General features: G+C 49.6%; 1 protein-coding gene across 1 annotated transcript in view; it reads right to left on the bottom strand.

Annotated features, from left to right (window-relative positions):
* Positions 1–366: 366 nt before the first annotated feature.
* Positions 367–22,681, bottom strand: part of NIBAN1 (niban apoptosis regulator 1) — a 31,494-nt gene continuing 9,179 nt past the window's right edge. The window contains exons 5-14 of the mRNA XM_049777572.1: positions 20,032–20,187; positions 12,111–12,226; positions 10,309–10,413; positions 9,473–9,635; positions 7,185–7,372; positions 6,485–6,646; positions 6,070–6,180; positions 4,716–4,823; positions 2,724–2,835; positions 367–1,253 (exon numbers count right to left, since the gene is read on the bottom strand). Coding sequence (XP_049633529.1) covers positions 367–1,253; positions 2,724–2,835; positions 4,716–4,823; positions 6,070–6,180; positions 6,485–6,646; positions 7,185–7,372; positions 9,473–9,635; positions 10,309–10,413; positions 12,111–12,226; positions 20,032–20,187 — 2,108 coding nt within the window. The remainder of the gene's footprint in view (positions 1,254–2,723; positions 2,836–4,715; positions 4,824–6,069; positions 6,181–6,484; positions 6,647–7,184; positions 7,373–9,472; positions 9,636–10,308; positions 10,414–12,110; positions 12,227–20,031; positions 20,188–22,681) is intronic.

Below are 22,681 nucleotides of genomic sequence, written 5' to 3'. Positions count from 1 at the left end.
AGGGTCACTCACGGTTCTGTGCACCCCTGGGGGAGCATGGGATTGAACTGGGGTTGGCCACATGCAGGGCCAGTGCCTGGGCCCGAAACCCTCTGCAGCCCTTGAAGACCTCAGAGCCTGGCACAGCTCTGGGAGGAGGAAAATGTGCCATGCACTGACACCACTAGCTCACCCCTCCTTCCGGCTGCAGCACACCCTCCCACAATCCCCCCCTTGCAAATACTGAAGCAGTGAACCCAAGCCCCAACCCCACCTCCACCTTCTGGTTGCCCACTTAAGGGACTCGCTCATTGGGAGATACTGACCTGCAGATGCCCCCAGTGCTCATGGGCAGGCTGCAGGACTATAGCCCAATGGTCCCTGTTGCTACTCCAGGGCCTGGTCGGGGCAGGGCCCTTCATCCACAGGACCTTGGAACTCGAGATCCAGTGCTCCTTCCACCACCCACTGACATTCATATACGTGGGGAATCCCTACCTTTGTCTCCTCGGCCTCCATGGAGGGAGAATCCTCGACCTCCCGCATCCCCCCTTGCACCTCTCCTGGCTCTCCAAAATCATGGGGGTCCTCCCTGATGCCTTCCTGGGTCTGTGGCTCAGAGGCTGCCTCTGGGCTGTGGGTATTATTGGGGGGCTGCCTACAGGGAGGGGTCCCCGCCTTGCTCCTGCTGGCACAGGTCTCCCCTTGGTCAGCCACCTTTTCCTCGGGTTCCAGGTCTCCCTCACATGTCTCAAGTGGGGAGGACCCTGCAGGGACCTCAATGGTCACCGTCAGCAGGGCTCTGAGCTCGTCCAAGGAGCCTGTGGTAGACACAGCCTCCAGCATTTGGTGTTGGGGTTCTTGGGGTTCGGGGCTCCTCCCAAACTCCAGCTCTGCAGAGCACATGTCTGGGTCTCCCGCAGCACTCTCGAAAGTCCCAGAACTCATCCTGGGGTCCCCTGGGCTGGAAACTAGCCCTGGCCCGTCTTGCCCTTGGGGGACACTGGGCTCAGGGGAGGACGGGCGGATGGTTCTGGCCACAGCACTAGGGCCCCCTAACTGTGTCTCGTCCCCTGGCTCCTGGAACACTTCATTGTTCAGGGCCTCGCTTTCAGCGCCACCAGGCAGCGACACTGAGAGACTCCTGGCAGAGCTGGCCTGGGCGGAAGCCCCGAGGATCTTGAGGTCAGAGAGGCTGGACATGCTCTCACTGGGCAGGGTCATGCTGTCATCCAGTAGATTATGTTTCTTCAGGCTGGTGGCTTCCTTGATCACTAAGAGATGCCAGGAAACAGAAGGCACTGTGAGTATGCCAAGTTCCAAGCTCCAGTCTGAGCCCCCTCTTCCAGGCAGTCCTCCTGGAAGGCAGCCTGTAAACTCCCATCTCAGAGACTCTGTGTATTTCTGATTCCCTGCCATCACTCACCATCCATGCAATAGCACACTGGCTGGGTGTTACGGTAACACACAGAGATATGCATGGACAATGGTGTATACATCTATGATATTATGTGACTCCCAAGGCAAATATGTAAAAATAAATATCAGCCTACTTCTGCGGAAAGTGAAGTGAAGTGATATAAAGTAAAAGCTATTTCTGTTTCTGAGTCACACTCAGCAATTCTTAGGGATTACTCCTGGCTCTTCACTAAGGGATCACTCTTGGCAGTGCTCAAGGGACCCAGGGATTGAAACCAGGTCCACTGCAGGCAGGCAAGCACTCCCCTAGTTGTGCTATTGCTCCAGCCTTCATATGATGTGATTTGGGAGGGGGCACATCCAGCGGTGTTCAAGGATTATTTCTGGCTCTGTGTTCAGAAATTGCTCCTGATAGGCTTAGGAGACCATATGGGATGCTGGGGCTCAAACCCCCAGGTCCATCTTGGGTCAGCTGCATGCAAGGCAAATGCCCTACTGCTGTGCTATCACTCATGCTTCTGTATGATGTGATTTTAAGGAAAATTAAAATTCTCTACTACAGGGGGCCGGGCGGTGGCGCTAGAGGTAAGGTGCCTGCCTTGCCTGCGCTAGCCTTGGCAGGACCGAGGTTCTATTCCCCGGTTTCCCATATGGTCCCCCAAGCCAGGAGCGACTTCTGAGCGCATAGCCAGGAGTAACCCCTGAGCGTCACTGGGTGTGGCCCAAAAACCAAAAACCAAAACCAAACAAAACAAAAAAATACTCTACTACAAAGAGGGATGAATGTAAAAATGCATCAAATGGTCTCTGTGTTATATGCAAGCATTATTGTTCTATGTGGGAACTCGTATTCTATGAGGGATCTCTGTCCTTTGAGGGGCCTCTGCTCTATGAGGGGTCTTTTCTGTGAGTGGTCTCTACTCTGAAAGGCCTGTCTTGCTCTGAGGGTCTCTCAGCTGCCGTGTCTGGCTCCAGTTTGTCACTAAACTTGCCCACGGGACAGGCTTGGTTTCTCTGCTTTTCCTCACAGTTTAGTCACCACCATGTCCCAGATTCTCTGCAAGATCCTGTCCCTGGATGCACAGGCACTGTCGACCAGAGAGGGGGACCCCTGGGCCACGGACAGCTCAAGTACCATCGCCCTCATGGCACAGAAAAAGAGGGCACTTGGCATTGAATCTTCCAGCCACTGGGGTGCAGGGTTTGCTCAGGCATAGCCATCCTGGGGCCACAGCAGGCCGTGCATGCAGCAGCCTCTGACAGAAAGAGCCTGCTTAGATCTTCCCTCCCCCAGCAGGGAGGCTGGGTGGGCAGGTCCCCCTCACCTCTCAGGGCTTCATCCACGAGCATCTCCTGCAAAATCTCTTCATAAACATTTTCCACATGGATCATGCTGGTGTGGTCAGCAAAGATGAACTGCTCGTATTTTTGGAGCTCCTGGAGAGAAGAGATGGAGGAGCAGGGGTGAGGGTCAGCTCATGGAAGAAGCAACTGAGGTGGCAAATTTTGAACCACCGGTCCCACTGGTCATGCCCTTCCCATCCCCTGACCCTGAACTCTATACCAGACCCACTCGATTAGGGTTGAGAGATGAGATCATAGCAGCTCATGGTCCTGTCAAGCGAGGGGATGTGCAGACCCTCTTTCTCTCATTAGAGGCAATATATTTCTTCCTTTTGTTTCGATTTTTTTTTTTTTGTTTTGCCATACCCATTGGCACTCAGGGTTGCTCCTGGCTCTGCACTCAAGAATTACTCTTAATGTTGTTTCGGGGGACCATATGGGATGCCAGGGATCAAATCTGGGTTGACAACATGTAAAGCAAAAGCTCTACCTGCTATGCTATTGCTCCAGATCCCTCTTTTCTATTTTACATGCCAACAATACCAAGGTGCATGCTACCAACATGAAATAAATGTGAGAGAAGCTAGATGGTTCTGGGGGCTCAGGTGATAGGACAGTGGAGAGGGCACTTGACTTGCACATGGGGCTCACCTAGGATCAATCCCCAGAACCCCCTAGGGTCCTCTGAGGCCCATCTGGCTGAGTGCAAACCAGGAGTAAGCATTGGGCATTGCCACTTGGGACCCCAAAACAAAACAAAACAAAACAAAAACCCAACCAAACAAAATAATTCACCACTGTATCCCCAGACCAAATGAGAGGTTCATTTCCAGCACCTCCTTTGCCAGTGTCCTCTTCCTAAGAGATAAGCAATGAGGGACTCTGAAGCACTAAAACCTCCTTGGGAGAGAACAACAGAAAATGTCCTATTGAGGCTGGAGAGATAGGACAGTGGGAAGGATTTTGACTAAACCAATGGATCTCTGGCATCCCAGATGATCTCTCAAGCCCTGCCAGGACAATATTCCTGAGCACCGAGCCACTGAGCACCGCCTAATCCCCCACCCTGGAAGATAAACTTCCTATTGAAAATAGAAACTATCAGGGGCCGGGCGGTGGCGCTAAAGGTAAGGTGCCTGCCTTGCCTGCGCTAGCCTTGGACGGACCTCGGTTCGATCCCCCGGTGTCCCATATGGTCCCCCAAGCCAGGAGCAACTTCTGAGTGCATAGCCAGGAGTAACCCCTGAGTGTTACTGGGTGTGGCCCAAAAACCAAAAAAAAAAAATAAATAAATAAATAAAATAGAAACTATCTGGAGTTCAGCTCCATCCAATGCCCTGCTTCAATGCCCAGTTCCGTTAAAGTGAAGCCCAGGAGAGGTCCGGGGCGATAGCACAGCGGTAGTGTGTTTGCCTCGCACGCTGCAGACCCAGGTTTGATTCCCGATGCCCCATATGGTTCCCCCAGACTGCCAGAAGCTATTTTTGAGAGTAGAGCCAGGAGTAACCCCTGAGTGCTGCCAAATAAATAAATAAATAAAGCCCAAATAAGTAAATAAATAAATAAAATAAAGGCGTGGGGTGACCCTATTACTGCAGAAACAGCATTTCCAGAAACCATGAATGCCCCCCTAGACATTTTTGCAGCAGAACCACGCATGCAAAGGGGAAGCAATGTGTAGTGGCTACAGACGCTCCGCGCTGCCCAAGTTCAGTCCCTTCGGGAGGAGCTTCCGCCAGGGGATGGCTGCGGGGAGGTGCATGAGGGAAGCCTCAACTCTTGTACCACCAGCTCTGGATATTTGGGATGCCCTGAACCCCTCGGGCGTGCTCTGCGGCCCAGCTCACTGGAAGGACATCTGGGCACTGACCGCGCCGGCCTGCGCTCGCGAGTGCTCCCTCGTTGCAAGAACAGGACGCGCGCGTCTGAGTTTGGGGCTGGGGTTGGGGTCTGGGGTCTGTGGTGACTCTCACCGGCTTGCAGGTGGTCGCCAGGCTCCTCCGCAGCACGGGCAACGTGACCTGCACCAGCGCGTCCTGGCAGAGACGCTTGCGGACGCTGCTGCTGTCATAGTCGTATTGCTGCGGGGACAGAGAGCAGACAAGACAGCAGGACATAGGCTTGGGTGCAACAGTCCAGCCACCACCGTGCATCTATACCCTGCACCCCTGTTCCAGGAGTCTCAAATTCTTTCCCTCTCCGTGGAAGACTCGTGACTTGGACCTGGGTCCACACAGCAGGCAGAGGAGATGAGACTGGCTGAGCAAACCTCAGTGTCTGGGGCAGGTGGAAAGGGGGCTCAGGGCTCTGAGGGGTGGGGGCTGTGGTTTTTCATTTTGCTTAAAGGGCAAAGGTCAAGGTGGAAGAGGCATGTGGTAAGAGACCTGAGAACTGGAGTTCTATAAGATGGTTCCTGTGGGTACTGGCTTTGGGGGCTCAGGATGGTGGTTTGGAGTGGCTGCAGAAGGCCCAGGGAGCAGATATGGCTCTCTCTCTCTCTCTCTAATTGCTTTTGCTCCTGATTATTTAGTGGGTTTTGTTCCATCATGTTTGGGAGGGCTGAGCTTGGAGATCCGGGGTTCAGAGGGGACTCAAGGTTCACTGGGACTTGCATGGACAGAAAGCAAGGAGGAAAGGAAGTCAGAAGCCACTGACTTGGGCAGATGGGAACTTTCGACTCCAAGCTTATCCTTGTCCAACTTGTGGGGCTTCTAGAAATCCTGGGTCCCTTTCCACTCCCTTCCAACCCCCTCTCAGGGGAGGATCTTTAAGTCCAAATGAAACAGGAGATGTTAGAAAGCAAAACTACCCAGGCTGAGTGATAGGACAGCAGGAAGGCGCTGGCATCATACATAGTCAATCCAAGTTCAATCCCCAGCATCCCATAGGGTCCCTCAAGCTCCATCAGGAGTGATTCCTGAGTGCAGAGCCAGGAGTCCATCCTGAGCACATATGTGTGTGGCTCCAAAACAAAGAACCCAAACCCAGAGAAGCCATTCAGGCACCTCTGATGGAAAGATGTGGGTATAGAGTGCAAGAGAAACGACCTTCTTTTCCTGGAAAAGCCCTTGGGATTTCAATTCTAAACTCTTAGAAGAAAGGTTTCAGGAAGATTTAATGATGGGTTCGGTTCCTGCGTGATTCCTGTAGTAGCCACTAGATGGCAGACGAGGAACAGATGTGCACCAGGACCCCGGAAGCCCTAGATGAGCCCAGAGATGAGAGAAAAAGGTCTGGCATGGATCCGTGGGTCGGGGAGTTTGAGGGGGAGGATACCGCCTCCCAGGAGCCCCACCTACACTTTTTTTTTCCTACCCACACTTTTACCTTCAGGACTCGGAGCTTGACCTTCTCAATGGCGGCTGCAGTTTTGGGGGCCTCTGCTTGGAGGTGAGGGGCCAGCAACTGCTCAAAAGTGAAGACTGCATTCCCCATCAGCTAGAAAGAAAGGGGCACGCTCAGACTCACACCCCCAGTCCAGCCCAGGGAGTCCAGATAGACACGGGACAGCCAGCAGGCACTGCTGAGGAAACGAGGATCCCCCAACCCCTGGCAATGGAAAATCCAGAGACATACATACACATGTAAATGCACAGATAAATGTGCACACACATGCACTCAGGCAGACACAAATAGGCATCCAAGCACACACAGGTGTGCAAACACACACACTAGGTAAACGCATGCAATGCACGTAGACCTCTGCACACACGAGTACACACACACATGCAAGCATGGTCACCTCCTGCATGTTGCTCTGGGCCCTCTGTACCACCAGGCGCGTGTGTGGGAACCGGAAGCGGCTCTGCAGGTGGTCGGAGCGCTGGAGCAGCAGGTTTGCACACGTGTAGCATGGCTCCATCTTTGTCGAGTCCAGTGGGAGGCGCCCCAGCTGCTGTAGGTGCTTTTGGGCCCGAAGAGACAGTTGGGACAGGCCTTGGTCCTCCATCATGCCCTTTCCTCCTCACAGCGCCCCCCCTCTTTAGCCTGTTTGTTTGCCCCTACAGAGCCCAGTGGCAGAGGATGGAGGGGAGCTGCCAGCTGGTGAGCTTATGGGGGACCCCAGGTATCCACTCCCAAGCTCAGTGGGGAGAGGCCAGGGGGCCTTGGAGACCCCAAATGTGGGAGCATTTCTCCCCCCCCCCACCACCATGGGGATTCCTGGTCAACAGAGCTCCAGAGGGAGAGGAAGGGAGTGAGGGAGAAGGAAGGAAAAAAGGGGGAGGTAGGAGAGGGAGGGAGGGAAAGGGGAGGAGAGGAGGAGGGAAAGAGAGGGAGGGGAAGGAGGAGGAATGGTGAGGGGAAGAAGGTGAGGAGAAGAGGGGAAGGAAGAAAACAGGGAGAAGAGGGAGGCGGCAAGAGGCAGCTAGTTCTGGACTTCACAGATCAAGTGTGGGAAAGACTGTCTGGAGACCAGGCCCTCAGGTCCTGTGCCCACGTACCTCTTGCAGCTGGGCACCGTCTGAGCTGCTCTGGAAGCTTCTGCTAAGCTCGTCCACTTCTCTCTCAAACAAGTCCCGCACCTGGCCGAATCCTGAGCTTATGGGACCCATGAGTTCCTCCAATAGGGATGCCAGGAAGGGCTGCACACTCTCCATCAGACTCTTCTCTGCTGGCTGCACCACCATCTCTGAGCCACCAAAGAGCCAGAAGGCCAGAGTTTCAGAGGCATGCAGGAGCTCCTGAGCCATCTGGCATCATCACCATGGGGACAGATGGACAAGTGGGGATGACAGGGAACTAGGTCAGGTACTAAGATGTCCCTCATATACCTCCACATTCCAGAACACACCCAGAAGCACCAGAAGATTCCAGAATGCCCCAAAACACATTAGCAGGCACCAGAAGATGCCAAATGCTCCAGTTGGCAGAAGAACATCCCAGAATATTCTAGAACATCCCTGCAGGCACCAGAAAATGCCAGAATAATCCAGCAGACAGCAGATAATTCCAGAATACTCCAGAACACATCAGCAGGCTCCAGAAGATGCTAAAATGCCCCGAACACATCAGCAAGCACTGGAAGATTCTAGAATGTCCCAGAACACACCAGCAGACTCCAGAAGATTCCAGAATGCCCCAGAACACACCAGCAGGCCTGTCTCAGCTCACAGTACAGGCAGGGCCATGGGGAAATAATGCTGGAATTGGCAGGTGATGCAACTCCAGTCATGAGCTGCCAGTCCAGACCCACAGCTCCAGAATGTTCCCCGCAATGGCAAGTGAGCTCCCCACAGGCCACATATGGCTACACCCTGTTCAGTGCTTCCCTGTGCTTCCTGGTCTTCCAAGTGGAGGATTTGGGGGGTGGGGGGTGGGGATGGCGGGAACCTCTTCAGTTGCTGCAATGCAACGTGAAGTCTCTGGGGGTGCTATTGGACATAATTTGCTTTACCAGGACTATCAATGAATGATTCCCTGATAACCTCTGAGAGCGAAACTAGTGGAAAAGCATCCCCTTAAAATTGGAGGGTCATCCTGAAAGGGGGGGGATCACACAGGGAATGAAGAGTGGGGGGCAGAAAAGAGGTTTCCCTCTGAGGCCAGGGAACCCTGTCCCTGTCTATGCCTTTACCTACATCTTCCTGCCCCACCTTTGCTTTCAAAGCCTCCTTCAGCTGCAATTCCAACTGCAGCCAATGGTGGGCCCCAAGCCTTGGGTCCCTACCCTGATGGTGGGTGGAGGGGTGCAAGTGCTGCTCCCTACGAGGCCACCCTCTGCTCTTCTCCATGGCCTCAGAGAATCACCTTTGGATTTTATCAGACATTAAGGAGAGGATGTGAGCTGGGAGCTGAGTTGCTGGAGCAAGACTCAAATGCTCTGAGATGTGTCTGAAACATTCCCGTCTAAGGATAGGAGGCCCAGAACCATATTTGACAGCCTGTGGGTAGAGTTGTGGTGCTTGTGACAGAGGCAATTTGGAAGTATCTGGAAGAATCTAGAAGAAGCTGGAAACATTTAGACCAGATAGTTTTGAGTTTCCCTGTTGCTCTCTCTCTCTCTCTCTCTCTCTCTCTTTCTCTCTTTCTCTCTTTCTCTCTTTCTCTCTTTCTCTCTTTCTCTCTTTCTTTCTTTCTTTCTTTCTTTCTTTCTTTCTTTCTTTCTTTCTTTCTTTCTTTCTTTCTTTCTTTCTTTCTTTCTTTCTTTCTTTCTTTCTTTCTTTCTTTCTTTCTTTCTTTCTTTCTTTCTTTCTTTCTTTCTTTCTTTCTTGTTTTGTGGTCACACCCGGCAGTGCTCAAGGGCTACTCCTGGCTCTATGCTCAGAAATCGCCCCTGGCAGGCACAGGGGACCATATGGGATGCCAGGATTTGAACCACCGTCCTTCTGCATGAAAGGCAAATGCCTTACCTCCATGCTATCTCTCAGGCCCCTGTTGCTCTCTTTCATTGTCCAGCCACTGTGCTAAGAGAACTCTCTTGGGCTGGGAGATATGGGATCCTGGGGTTCAAGCTCAAAAACCACCATGTACTGCCAGAAATGATCCTTAAACATAGAGCCAGGAGCAACTCCAACTACCACCAGTAATGGTCCAAAACAAAACAAAAATTTAAAATGGGAGGTGGGTGGGGAGAGTGAAGCTACATTCTAATAGTTCCCACAGGGAGTCCAGGGCTGTGCTAGCACCTCTGGGTGTTCTTGCTACAGTGTCTATATACCATTTATGTGAGTTTAAACCTTGCCAAGAACCCCAGGGGGCAGCTCAAGGAAGAGTTCAGGTGAGCCCTAACCTTTGATCTTAGCACTGAGGAAGTTCTTGGATGTGGCAATCTGGTCGGCATCAGCACGCACGGAGCCCTCAAGGTCACGGGCCTGAGCCCTGCACTCCTCCTTCAGCGCCTCCAGCCCTTCCGACACCTGCCGCTTCACCTTGCCATAGGCCTCCTCCAGCAGCTGCAGGGGACACTCAGAGTCAGGTGGACCAAGGGGAGGCCAGGGATCCCCAGCCCCATAGCGCCCCATTTCTGGTTCTTAGAGAAGTAACTGATTAAAAACAATCTCTAAAGAGAGTGGGGAAGGGGGATCACAGAGAGGACTGTGTACAATCCCTGGCAATGCCACCTTCCTGGAGTACCTGAGCACTGCCAGGGTGGCTCAGAAACCACAGAGATGCAGACACAGAGAGACAAAGAGACAGAGATAAGGAAAAGAAAGATGAGGTTGGGTTTGATTTTTAGGGGCCTCTAAGGTACCCAGTGGTCTCTTCAGCACTGCAAGAAATGAGAGAGAGAAACAAAAAGAGAGAGAGAGAACATGGGGCCAGAAACACAGTGGGAAGGGCGCTTGCCTTACACACAATGATCCAGGTTCAATATTTGGCACTCCATATGGTCCCTGAGCACAGAACAAGGAGTAACTCCTGAGCACTGGTGGGTATGGGCCAAAATTAAGAAAAAGATGTGAGTGTGGCTTTTGGGGGAGCCCTGCCAAACACCTCTTAGGTGTTCTGGGTTCTACTTCTGTTGGTCTCTAGCTAATCAGCTGGATGGTGCTGGAGCTCTTAGGCAGGAGGTGTAGGGGCCCCATGCCTGTGGATCCCACACTCTGTCCCCTATCCCCTCCTCACCCCAAGCCAGGCCCTTTTCCAGTCCTGCCTCTTTCCCTTCATCCTGGGCAAGAGGTCGGCCTGCAGTGTAGGCAGGAGCTCATCCATCACCAGGCCACTCAGAATCTGTGGAAGAAAGAGCCAGAGCATCGATGGGGTGAGTTGGTCCCTGTCATAGGAAGGTCTCTGTCCCCTCTGGCCTGACACCTTATAATCTCTGTGCTGGTACTGGGGCTATTGCACAACAGGGAGGGCTCTTGCCTTGCATGCAGATGACCTGGGTCTAATTCCCACTATCCCATAAGGTCACCTGAGTTCTCTGGTTGTGGTCCCCAAACAAAGAAACCAGGATATCCCTGGAACAAGTGTTTCATATCTGCAAGTATCTAAGAGACTACCCTGAATGGACAAATTTCTCCAAATTAATGAATTTTGCACCAGGAGGTGTTGGTGTGCTTAGGAAGGAATGGGAGTGGGTGGGAAATGCCTTGAGGAGTAGGGGTTGTGTAGCAAAGCTGGAGGGGGATCAAACTTGGTTCTGGGGGGTGTTTGTGTCCTAGCCTGTCCTGAGACCTCTCTGTTACCCAAGCCCCCACAGAGTGTGAGGTTCTCACGATCCTGGCTGCAGGCCCTGGAAACACACCCACACCCACGCTCTTAAGGTTGAGTCAAAGAAGGGGGTGACAACGGTGTTTGAGGAGTGAGCAGGAGGCTATCAAAAATTCCCAAGATTTTCAATTTTGGAACACACCCAGGGGCTTATTCCTGGCTCTGCACTCAGGAATCATTCCTGGAAGTATTCAGGGGATCTTATGGGATAGCGGGGATTGAGCCCCATAATTCATATAATTCCTATAATCTCTTGGTCATGAACCCGAGAGTCTCACAGGAAGGCAATGTGGAGCTTTGCCATGCCGTGCATGGGGAACTCAGCAGGCCCACCAGATATATCTACAGATTTTCCTGGAGCAGAGAGCTGAAAATTCCCCAAGAAATATTTGTCCAGCAGGCCTGTTATAGATGTTTTTTTGCTCTTACATGGATTACTGGCAATATTACTGAAATTCATGCCATGGTACTGACATTACATTTCTGTCATATTCGGCTATCTCTCCCTTGTAAAATCATAGGCCAAAATATGGCCTCAATCAAATTCTTTTGCTCAGAGAAATTCCAGAGCCAAAGATTACTAAGAAATCCCCTTTCCTGGATAATATTTAGCACCAATATCAAAGACAATATTTTTCTCTTTTTCAAAATGTCCTTGCAGCCTCAGTTTCTGGTATGCAAGGACATAGCCAGAATGAAGATCCTGGGCTATTGACTTGTCCCAGAAAATGAGAACTACACCTTAGTGAATTTAACTCTTTCTTTCACTTGTCCTCTAATAATAGAGCCCATCCCAGTGAAGATTGTGTTCCTAGATTTTTTTCTACTTCTTACTAATCCCTTATTTTACATCTGAAGTTAGTTTGCTAAGAGCTGCCTTGAGTTGTGACCTTCTCCTTTGTAACTCAGAATTCTTACTGCTCACACCCATAGCTTAATGTCTTGTTTACTGCTAAACTCTGCTTTGTAATCATAAACATTCTTCTCAATACCTATGACTGCCTTTTACCCCATATAAAAACTCCCTGCTGAAAGATTAAATTTGTCACACTTTTGCCAGAAGTGGGTCCCCACACTTCATGTGGTCTCATCATTTTCTCATTTTCTTCAATATTATTCCATATGCTGGCCCGTGTTTCATCCACTCCCTGAAGTGGACTCATTGAAGCCCACTGAAGCTGTAAGACAGAATCTGCTTGCAGCAGAACTCGTACCTGTATTTCATCTCCCATGTTCATTTCCCATGAGTCATAGTGACCCTTTTCCTGCTGGAAGAATTGTACAGCTTCCAGAAAAGCACGGGCCTCGAATGTTCTCTGCTTCACGTAATCTGCAAGAGATATGAAAACAACCCTGACAAAAGAAGCTTACAGGCTCGTAGCACAGCTGGCAGGGCCTTTGCCTCCAGAGGTCCACCTCAGTTGGATCCCCAGCATCCCTTGAAGGTCCTCTCAGCCTTCCAGGAATAATTTTTGAGCACAGAGCTAGTAGTAGTAACCCCTTAGCATCACAGGATATGGCTAATAAACCAGAAAAAAAAGTTTATGCTGGATTTGGGGGCTGGGGCAGAGAGACAGCACAGGGGCATGTGGGTGTTTGAGAGAAAGCAGAGTGTCCACTCTTGGACGACTTCCTATTGCTGCTCTGATGGACAAACTTGGGGAGTATTACTGGTTTTCTCTTGGATATCATCAAGCTCTAGGTCCTTGTGTGTCTCCAGAATCAGTGCCAGACCCCAAATGCCAAAGCTTTCTACTCGCTCTAAAGGATGGTGGAGGGTTGGCTCTGATTTTGCAGCTCCCAGAGGTGAGCAAGATGAGGAGATGAGAGATGAGGTGAGAGAGGGAGGGACAAAGCAAACATCCACTCTGGGCATTTGGCAGCTGAAGGTCATGTATGCAGCTGGTCAGACTCAGCGTCAAGAGTGGCAAAAATTGCTCTTCACTCCTGCTCAGATCACTAGAGTGGGAGCTGGAGGCTACCGAGAAGATCATGCCCAAGGTCATAGACCCATTAGATACTCATGGTCCTGAGTGTAACTGTTTGCAGTAAAGTAGAACCACGCATGTCAATGAACAGCCCCTTTGCTCTAACCAGTTCACATTTTTCTTTTTGAGGGGTCCAAAATCTGTTTCCACAAACTCCCTTGTTAAGTCTTTTCAGAGCAATGCAGATTCATTTTAGCCTCTTTGCTGAGAAATTGTCCCCTTTTCAGAAAACAAAACAAAACATTCACTGAAGTCCCCCTGGAAATCCATGAAGAAAAAAATGCCCATTTCTGGGGGGCCTGAGAGATTAAGTATAGTTGTATGGTATTTGCCTTGCACACAGCCGATTTAGGACAGATGGTGGTTCAAATCCCGGCATCCCATATGGTCTCTTGAGCCTGCCAGGAGCAATTTCCAAGCCCAGAGCCAGGAGTAACCACTGAATGCCACTGGGTGTGACCCATAAATCAAAAAACAAATAAAAGAGAAGAAAAAAATGCACATTTCTATCAGAAATACATATCCTGTCCTAATTCCATCTATCAGTACCAGAGAGATACTGGTTGAGCCAAGAGTCTTCGATCCTCATTTCCATTCACTTTTCTTAAATAGCCTGGTTTGGGGTGCTTGGAGTGCTGGTTTTCTTTCCCTTTCCTCTCTTAGTGGTCCCTTCCAGTTCATCAGTTGGAGTATCCCCATAGCACAGCACACTAGCTCTGAACTGGTGGTACAAGGCAGGCACAGCATAATAATTGCTGTACCGCTAGCTCTTTTGCTGACCCTGTAGTTGAGATTTCCCTCCTGGTCAAATCAAAGCTCTTTTTTCTTTTTCGGAAAAAAGGCTTGTTGGTCTTCGCTGGACTTTACTTTTGACATGGGAACACCTGTCTAAAAATTCTGCTTTCAAGGTGTCAGCCTCAGAGCAGTGACCTGGGCTTACCCAAACCATTGGGAAATAGTTTGTTTGGTCACTGGATGTCCCTTGGCATCCTTTGTGTTTGGAAATTTTCCTGAACAGGGCTCCTAAACTGCTAATTGCTCAGTAATGAATACTTTTATGCATCAGAGTAGGGAAGAGGGCTGGAGAAGTCAACAATATGAAGAATGGAATGTAAAAAACAACCCTTTTTACCTACACATTGCTGGTTAGCTTCCATAACCCTGCTTTCTGCTTTGCTGTTTAAACATGAGTACTACCATGACAGGTTCAGCCTGACAAAAGGGAACTGGTCCCCGAGCAAACAACTAGTTCCTGAAACATAAAGGATGCATTCTGGGAAATACCACGAAGGTCAGAAACTAGGGAATACAGGAATTTATCTAATCACACTCAGGGACCAGTTGTACTCGGGGACATATGCATTCCCAAATGGGATGCGAGCAATAAATTTATCTAGCAGGTGTCTGAACTCTTTGCACTCCCTATTCTCCTGCCCTCCCTATCCCCTTGTACTCCCTATTAAAAAGGGGGCTTGCAAGCCTGTGGGGCGCTCTCTCCACCTGGGAGAGGTATGGCCCCAGCATGCTGGTATCTCAAATAAATTTATTTGCTGATCGCTACCTCCAGTCTTTTGTGGGTCAGATCTCGAGTCCGGAGCAAGCATTTGGGGGCTCGTCTGGGATTCTGACACACAAAGATGGGACAGTAGGGAGGAAAAGCTCGAGCAAATTTGGCAAATCCGTGGCTAGCATGGCGATATATTTCTGTAAAATGCCTTCTGAGAAAGTTTCAGCAAGAGGCCTGGGTCACTGGCCAGAGATTTTTGGAGACATCCCAAGTACCCTCTGGGGTCCCTTTGGTAGTCCACAGCATTTGGCTTGGTGGACTGCAGTGGAAAAGGACTAGAAAGCCCTGATGTGGAATCCAAGGTCCCCAACATGGAACCCAGGGTCCCCAGCATGGAATCTGGGGTCACAATTCTCTGCCATTCTGTATCGGTCTTCTTCTGTCTGTATGTATCTGTCTTTGTGTTGGAGGTGACACCAATGTGAGTTTTATTCCCACTAAGTGTCTCATGGGTTCAAGTCCCACTTGGAGGTGCACTGGCATTTCTGCCAGGGGAAATATGTGAGTTTGAATCATATGTGAGTTTGTGGGTTCTAGTCTCTACTCTGTCTTTCTTTGTGCTTATCATTCTGTATTTTCTCTGTACCACTTGTCTGGTCAAAACATGGAGAGAAATTCTAAGGAGAATGCTACTCCCATTGGGGTTGGTGGAATTTAGTTTGAATTCAGCAAAAATTGTGTATTGTGTTAGTCTTATGTATATCTTTGCATAGCTTGATTCGCAAGTCTGCTCCATTAAAGACAAACAAAGGAGCGGCAGAGAGGAGTTATAAATGCGGGACAATTCTCAAATGGCCATCAGACTTAAATTTGTCCTGGAGAGGTCAGGTCTTTCTGATTATGCTTCCCTGCCATTCTTAGAATTGGGGAGTGGAGAAAAAGATCAATTGAGGTTATCTGCATGTGTATGGAGAGAGGGGGAGGGTGTAATCATCCATTATCTTTTTGCATAAAACACTATCCTTCTCCTCCTTTAAGGCACACCAGTTTCCCAAGTTAGCAAGTTAGAAACCAGCACTGCAACACTACAAGGAAAACTTGAAACTGCCCTCTGTCAATTTGGAACCAAATTGCTACATTTTTGCACCTAGCAGGACCAATAATGGATGAATTTGTGAAATTTGAGAATAAAAGAAGGGAAATTCTGTGAAAATGTGACTAGTGAGTTACAAATTGATATAAAGGAAAGTTTTAGAATTAACATAAGGGAATGTTCAGAAGTTTTGAGGGATGTGTACTAACGAAAGAACATGTATGGTCAAACTGGATTGTTATTGGTATGTCTCTAAATTAGAAGTGATCTATATTTTTGGGTAGAAAATTCTTTGGAAAAGGAGCCTAGATACTCTAAACTTGTGTTAAAGTGCTCTTAGAAAATTATGCCTTTAAAAATGACAGGAAATCTGGCCAGCGAGATAGCGCTAGAGGCAAGGTGTCTACCTTGCAAGCACTAGTCAAGGATCAGGACCGCAGTTCGATCGTCCCATATGGTCCCCCCCAAGCCAGGGGCAATTTCTGAGCACTTAGCCAGGAGTAACCCCTGAGCATCAAATGGGTGTGGCCAAGAAACCAAAAAAAAAAAAAAAAGACAGGAAATAGAGGTTTTCCAAATGGGATTTAAAATTATATGCATAATAGTTGTTCTGTATGTCCTGTAAATTGAGAAACATGGTTTTTCTCTTTTCTTGGCACCTTCAGTTTTTTTTTTTTTTTTTTGGTTTTTGGGCCACACCCGGCGGTGCTCAGGGGTTACTCCTGGCTATCTGCTCAGAAATAGCTCCTGGCAGGCACAGGGGACCATATGGGACACCGGGATTCGAACCAACCACCTTTGGTCCTGGATCGGCTGCTTGCAAGGCAAATGCCGCTGTGCTATCTCTCTGGGCCCTTTTTTTTGGTTTTTGGGTCACATCCACCGGCGATCAGGGGTACTCCTGGCTCTGCACTCAGAAATAGCTCTTGGCAGGCTCAAGGGACCATATGGGATACTGGTATTCAAACTACTGCCCGTCCTGAATAGGCTGTGCACAGCAAACAAACTATCACTGTGCTATCTCTCTGGCCCACTTTCAGTATTTTTTTTTTGAGGGGGTCACACTGGCAGTGCTCAGGGGTTACTCCTACACTCAGAAATCGCTTCTGGCAGGCTTGGTGGACCATATGAGATGCTGGAAATTGAGCCATCATCAGTCCTGGATCAGCCACGTGCAAGGCAAGTGCCCTACTACTGTGCTATCTCTCCAGCCCCTACCGTCAGTATTCTTAATGCTTTATAACATTATGTTGGTTTGCATAAATACAGGCAGGAATTTTTTCTCTCTGTAGTGGGGATTACTCCTCAAGCACAATCAGGAGGGCACTTGTCTTGTTCATGGCTGACCCAGGTTCAATCCTTGACATCCCATATGGCTCCCTAGCACCACCAGGAGTGATTCCTGAGAGCAGAGCCAGGAATAGCCCCCCAGTACTTTTTATTTTGTTTTTAAGTTTATCCCAAACAAGCAAACAAACAAAAAATAAAGGCTTCTTGCTCCAGCCTTCTCAGCTCAGGAAAAACAAGACAACAAGACACAAGAAAATGGGAGGAAAGACAAGGGCACCCAGTACTGTGGCTCTGCGCACACACCAGAGCACAATCAACATTTGCCCTTTACCCAGGAAACAAATACATAATGCTATAATGCTAGAGGGGCCATAGGGCGTTTGCCTTGAACATGGCACCCAGCTCCCAGCTTTATTTATTTATTTTTTTTGTTTTTGGGCCACATCCGGCGGTACTCAGGGGTTACTCCTGGCAGGCACGGGGGACCATATGGGACACTGGGATTCGAACCAACCACCTTAGGTCCTGGATCGGCTGCTTGCAAGGCAAACGCCGCTGTGCTATTTCTCCGGGTCACCCAGCTTTGATCCTCAGTAACCCATGTGGTCCTTGAGCCTTCCAGAAGTAATTCCTGAGTGCAGAGGCAGGAGTAAGCTCTGAGCACTGCAGGGGCTAAAGCAATAGCACAGCGGTAGGGCATTTGCCTTGCACGCAGCTGACAAGGACAGACCCGGGTTCAATCATTAGCATCCCACATGGTCCTCTGATCCTGCCAGGAGCTATTTCTTGAGCACAGAGCCAGGAGTAACTCCTAAGTACTGTTAGGTTAGACTCCCAAAACTACCCCCCCCCCAATCCCTGAGCACTGCTGGAGTTACATGATGTTGGGATGCATAAATGCCTAGAGGCATATGCTACTGGCACCCCAGAATTTAAGAGGGAGGGAATCCACAGCAACTAACCATCTGCCTGCTGCCTGGAGGAAGTCAGCTGCTTCTTGTTGCCCCTCCAACTCCCCAAAAGGGGTGGCAGGAGTTCTTGTCTTCATCTAGTGCTCAGTTTGGTCACAGTTTACAGTGCTTTAGAAACTATGAATTTACTAATAGAGTTCATAGGGCTTTGCACAGCCTCTTGTAGGTTTGTGGGAGATCAAACCAGGACCCCCAGAGCTGACCCTGTGAGGGGCGTGTGTGCAGTGAGAAGGAAAGAAGCAGGGCCCACTGCCTCCAGGCAGGGAAATCCTAGGGAGTCTCTGTCTAGGCTCCAGTGTACCCCAGTACATGCTGGGGTATAGAGAGCTGGGGAGCAAGGAGTGAGGCCTGGAGAAAAGCAGCCAGACCCAGACTCTGGGCCTGATGCCCAATTGCCCCTTATCCCGGCACCTTGCTGAAAGCCAGGGGCTTTCTGAGGGTCTGGAAGCTTCCATAAATGGACTGTAAAGCTCTGGCTGGACCCCTTTTATGTCCAAGAAGGCGGCTGAGCAGCATATCTGGGAGGGTGGTTTGGAACCAAGTGTTCATAGCCTCACATCTCCACAGGGGGGAGAAAGCGAGCTGTGTTGGCAGAGCCAGGAAATTCAAACATCCAATGTTTGAGGCACAAAAGGAGCAAGAGGGCAGGAAGGAGGCTCCATGGGTGAGAGAACTCAGGTTTCATCCCTGCCACCACAAGTCCCCAGAACACAACCAGTTGGGACTCCCAGCTCCAAGTCATGAGCGCTGTTGGGTGTGAACCCCAACAAGACAGAACAATACTGAGCTCTGTCTGCAGGGACACCACAGGAGGACCCCAGATTCTTCACACGTCCCTACAACTGCACTAGCAAAGGCAGAATCTCTTTCCTCTTGGTCTCTGATCCACACACAACTTAAAAGCACCTGGCTGGTCCGTGTGGATCCTTTCAGAGCAATGATTTTATGTTTGCAGGATAGAGGCCAAGAAGAGGCATAGTTGGGTCATATGGGAGTTTTATTCCTGTTTTTGTTTTTGGGCCTCACCTGGCAGAGCTTGGAATTACTCCTGGCTCTGCACTCAGGGATCACTTCTGGTGGTGCTTGGGGGATGCTAGAGATCGAACTCCTGGAGACTGCACTCTAGTTGGCCGAGTGCAAGACAAGCGCCCTCCCCACTGTGCTACCACTCTGGCCCCCTCCATTCCTATATTTTGGAGTGATCCCCAGGTTGCTTTTCAAAGAGGCTGGACTAGGTGGTGTTCCCACCAAACAGTACACAAGTGTATTCTTTGCTGCATTCCGTGGAATAGCCAAGACATAGAAACAGCCTAATTGCCCAACTATGGAGCTAAGACAGTGGGATGCTATGCAGATGTAAAAAAAAACAAAAACAAAAACATGCTATTTGCCACAATATGCATAGAACTAGAGGAGATGCTGAAGGGAAGGGAGAGACAGAATGGTCTCTCCTAGGTGGGACTCACAGATACACAGCGAGGGGGCAATGAAGGGCCAAAGGGAATACAACAGGAAAATTGAGCCCCCACAACTGAGTTGGGGAGATTGGAAGAGAGGCCGTGAGGCCCTGGGGGGAAGAAAGTGAACAAAGTAGTGGGGGTGTGGTGTTGGAATGATGTTTCCAGGAAAGCATCATTAACAGTACAATATGACAATATTGGATATTACAATACCATTAATATATGATAAATTAGAGACCTTGGATCAATTAAAAAAGCTTTTGAAAAGCAAGTCACCTGGAACCTTCCTTTATGACACATACCAGCAGGTTTCTAGACTTGCTGAAAAATCCACCCGAGTTTCCATGGGAAAGGAAGGTTCTGGAGAACTCGCCTATATCATATGCACAGGCAAAACCCGAAGAAGCCAGGCTGTGTACATCAGGTGAGAAAAGCCAAGTAGGCCCCCCAAAACAGGCTCATCTCTAATGGGGAACCCACATCTGGGTCTGGAGTTCAGGTGAATCTAGTGGGAAGAGTTCCAAGTAGTTTTGACTTCTAAATAAATGGGTCAAAAAAAAAAAAAAACCCACAAAAGAAGTGCAGTGCTGGGGACATGGTGCCCATGAGCCCTCCCTGAGGACCACGACTGACCAACCAACCAAGGAAACAATGACCAAGGCACTGCTCGTGCCCATTGGGATCGCAATGATAAAAATCGAGAAGAAAGCTGAGAGGAGATTGGAGTGTGCCGGATGCTCTCAGGCCTCAGGAACAGCTCCCAGGCTTGCCCTGCAAGGAGGTCCGGACTAAATGAGGCTGCATTTAGCGGCAGGCGGGGACCTACCCTGGTTCAGGTGGCGGATGCAGTCCTCGAGGAGGCCACTGAAGTTGCGCTGCTCGGCGGCGTCCTGGCAGCAGAAGCTGCCGGGCCGGACAAAGGGCTGCCACAGGAACACGGGGAAGGCCGAGGGCAATGGCACCGCCTCCTTCTCATTGCTCGCTGTGGAGACCAGACAGGGCACTCAGAGAGCTGGTTAGATGGGTGAGGGGGGCCAGGCAGAGATGGATAGACAGGTAAGAAAGGTGAGATAGATTGGCAGCAGAGTCCCAGCCCTCCTGGCTGCAGAACCCACCTGGGCACCACACAGAAACAAGGGCGCCATATGGACAGCCAGCTACCAAGTGGACACCCAGCACCTCATGGACACCTGGTCACCAGCCCCTCTGCCTTGTGCTCTTCCTGTTCCTAGCTACATCTGAACCCAGGTGCCTCCCTGCATCATTCCGGCTCCCCCAGGCTCAATCGCACCCAACACTGCTCTGAGTTGGCGTCACTTCAGCACCCTGTGCACCCTCCCCTAATTTCCTCTGTGTGTGTATGTGTGTGTGTGCGTGACTACACCCCGGAATCACTCCTTTTGGTGCTCAGGAGATATGATAGGATACCAAAGATGGAACCTGGGTTAGCTTTGTATAGGCAAATGCCCTCCCTTCTCCCTTTTGTCTTCTGCTGTCTGGCCTTTTAAATGAGGCCAGAATAGTTGTGACCTGATCCTCCAATAGTGTGTTCTTAATGTTTCTGCGTATCCCTCCTCAGTATGCCCCAGATCCCTGTGCCACCTACCCTGTCAGCTCCTTGAGGGGCCTGCCCAGTTCTGGCTGTCCCTGCTCTTCCACACCCAGCCTCCATACTTCCTGGGCTGGCTTCATCTGGGACTCCTTCCATGGTCCTGCCATTCACATTTGCTTCTCATACCTCCCTTCCATCAGCCTTTCTTTTTTAATTTTTTTAAAGCCAGTCAAATTGAGCAGTGTGGGGGGGGTTATATACCAACTTTTGTGATACTAACGTTAATAAGTTCTGATAAACCACTACCATCGGACTAGTCTCCCATCAACCTTTCTGCTGAAAAATTCTCCTTCACCCTGCCAAGGTAGTTCAGAAATTAGCACCTTTAGTGCTTTTGGAAGTATCCCTGCCTACATACTTAGAGTATGAGTCTCCCTGGGTATGAGTCTTCTGGGGTACAGGCACATTGAGTCCCCATTGGTCCTCCAGTGGCCTCTCCTCAGGAAACAAAACAGTGCCCCAAGATCCTGAGGCTGAAGGCCACAACTGCAGATTGATCCTCAACCTGCACAGAATTGGAACTCGGGGCTGGACAGGAACATAAAAATATAAAACCCAGAACAGTGATGGAACCTGGAACATGGAGCCTAGAGAAGTGATGGAACCTAGAAGAGTGATGGAACCTGGAATAGTGATGGGCCATGGAACCTAGAACAGTGATGGAACATAAAACAGTGATAGACCATGGAATCTAAAAAAGTGATGAAACCTGGAAGAGTGATGAAATCTGGAAGTGATGGACCATGGAACCTAGAATAGTGATGGAACCTGGAACAGTGATGAACTATGGAACATAGTATAGTGATGGAACCTAGAAAAATGATGAGACCTGGGACAATGATTGTACCCAGAACAGATATGGAGACATGGAACTTGACATAAACACGGGGACCCAACCAGTATTTAATTCTGATAGGCTGAAGGAACAAACTGTCCTCCATTACCTAAGAAATTTAAAATGCTATTGAATGTAAACTGTTGAAACTTTAAACTTTTACTCCCTCACTCTAAAGCAATTCTAAGACATCAATTCTCAAAAAGCCCCCTGATCTTCTCATCCTCTGTCCACATGCCAATGTCACTGTCACATGTCACTGCTCTGGTCCTGAGAACCTGCCTCACTGCAGAGTAGGGAAAAAGAGCACTTTTGTGAGTCTGACAATTTAATAAATCAAGATTGGCTTCAGAAGAGACCTGTGCACTATCCTGAGATCTGAGGCTAGCCAATAGAAAGACCTGGAACTCAGATGCTAGAATGCAGCCAAAAGAACAAGTGAAGGAAAGAATGGTATGACAGCAACAGAGACTTCAAGTGAACAACACATGGTCTCTCTCCTCCCTTCTTTCATAGCTTTTTGGTTGAGCCAGGGATTTCCTGGAATTGGGGCCACCTTTCCAGCCTGTCTGGCCTCAGTGGCAGGCAAATTTTCTGGAAAGGTCCATAGAGAGAAAGAGAGAGAGTGCTCCTTCTTTCTTCTGTCTTGAAAAAGAACTCCGTGGCTGGTGCCCAGCAGTCATTTTGGGACCAGTGAATAAGGACCATCACTGAGTTAAAGGAAGAAGAAAGCATTCCTAGAACCAACCATCAGAGCTGCTCCACCCTACTAATCTCCAAGTTTGCTGCGGCAAAATTACAAAGTCTGATGCTTTTTATCTGGGTTTCTATTGTAGGTAGCAAACTAGAGTTATATATTTATAATTTATTTTTTTCCTTTCCTTGGTGCTTACTCCTTTTTCTACTGTGAGGTCAGGGTTGAAGCATTTGGGGAAATGACTGAGTACATGAGTAGTTGTGGTGTGAAACACATGTAGTTGTGAAGCACAAAACAGGACTCAAAAGAGCAGATCTGAGGCTGAAGCAATA

Source organism: Suncus etruscus, chromosome 7, assembly GCF_024139225.1.
Source record: "Suncus etruscus isolate mSunEtr1 chromosome 7, mSunEtr1.pri.cur, whole genome shotgun sequence".
Lineage (NCBI taxonomy): Eukaryota > Metazoa > Chordata > Mammalia > Eulipotyphla > Soricidae > Suncus > Suncus etruscus.
This window is presented reverse-complemented; position numbering and strand designations above follow the sequence as displayed.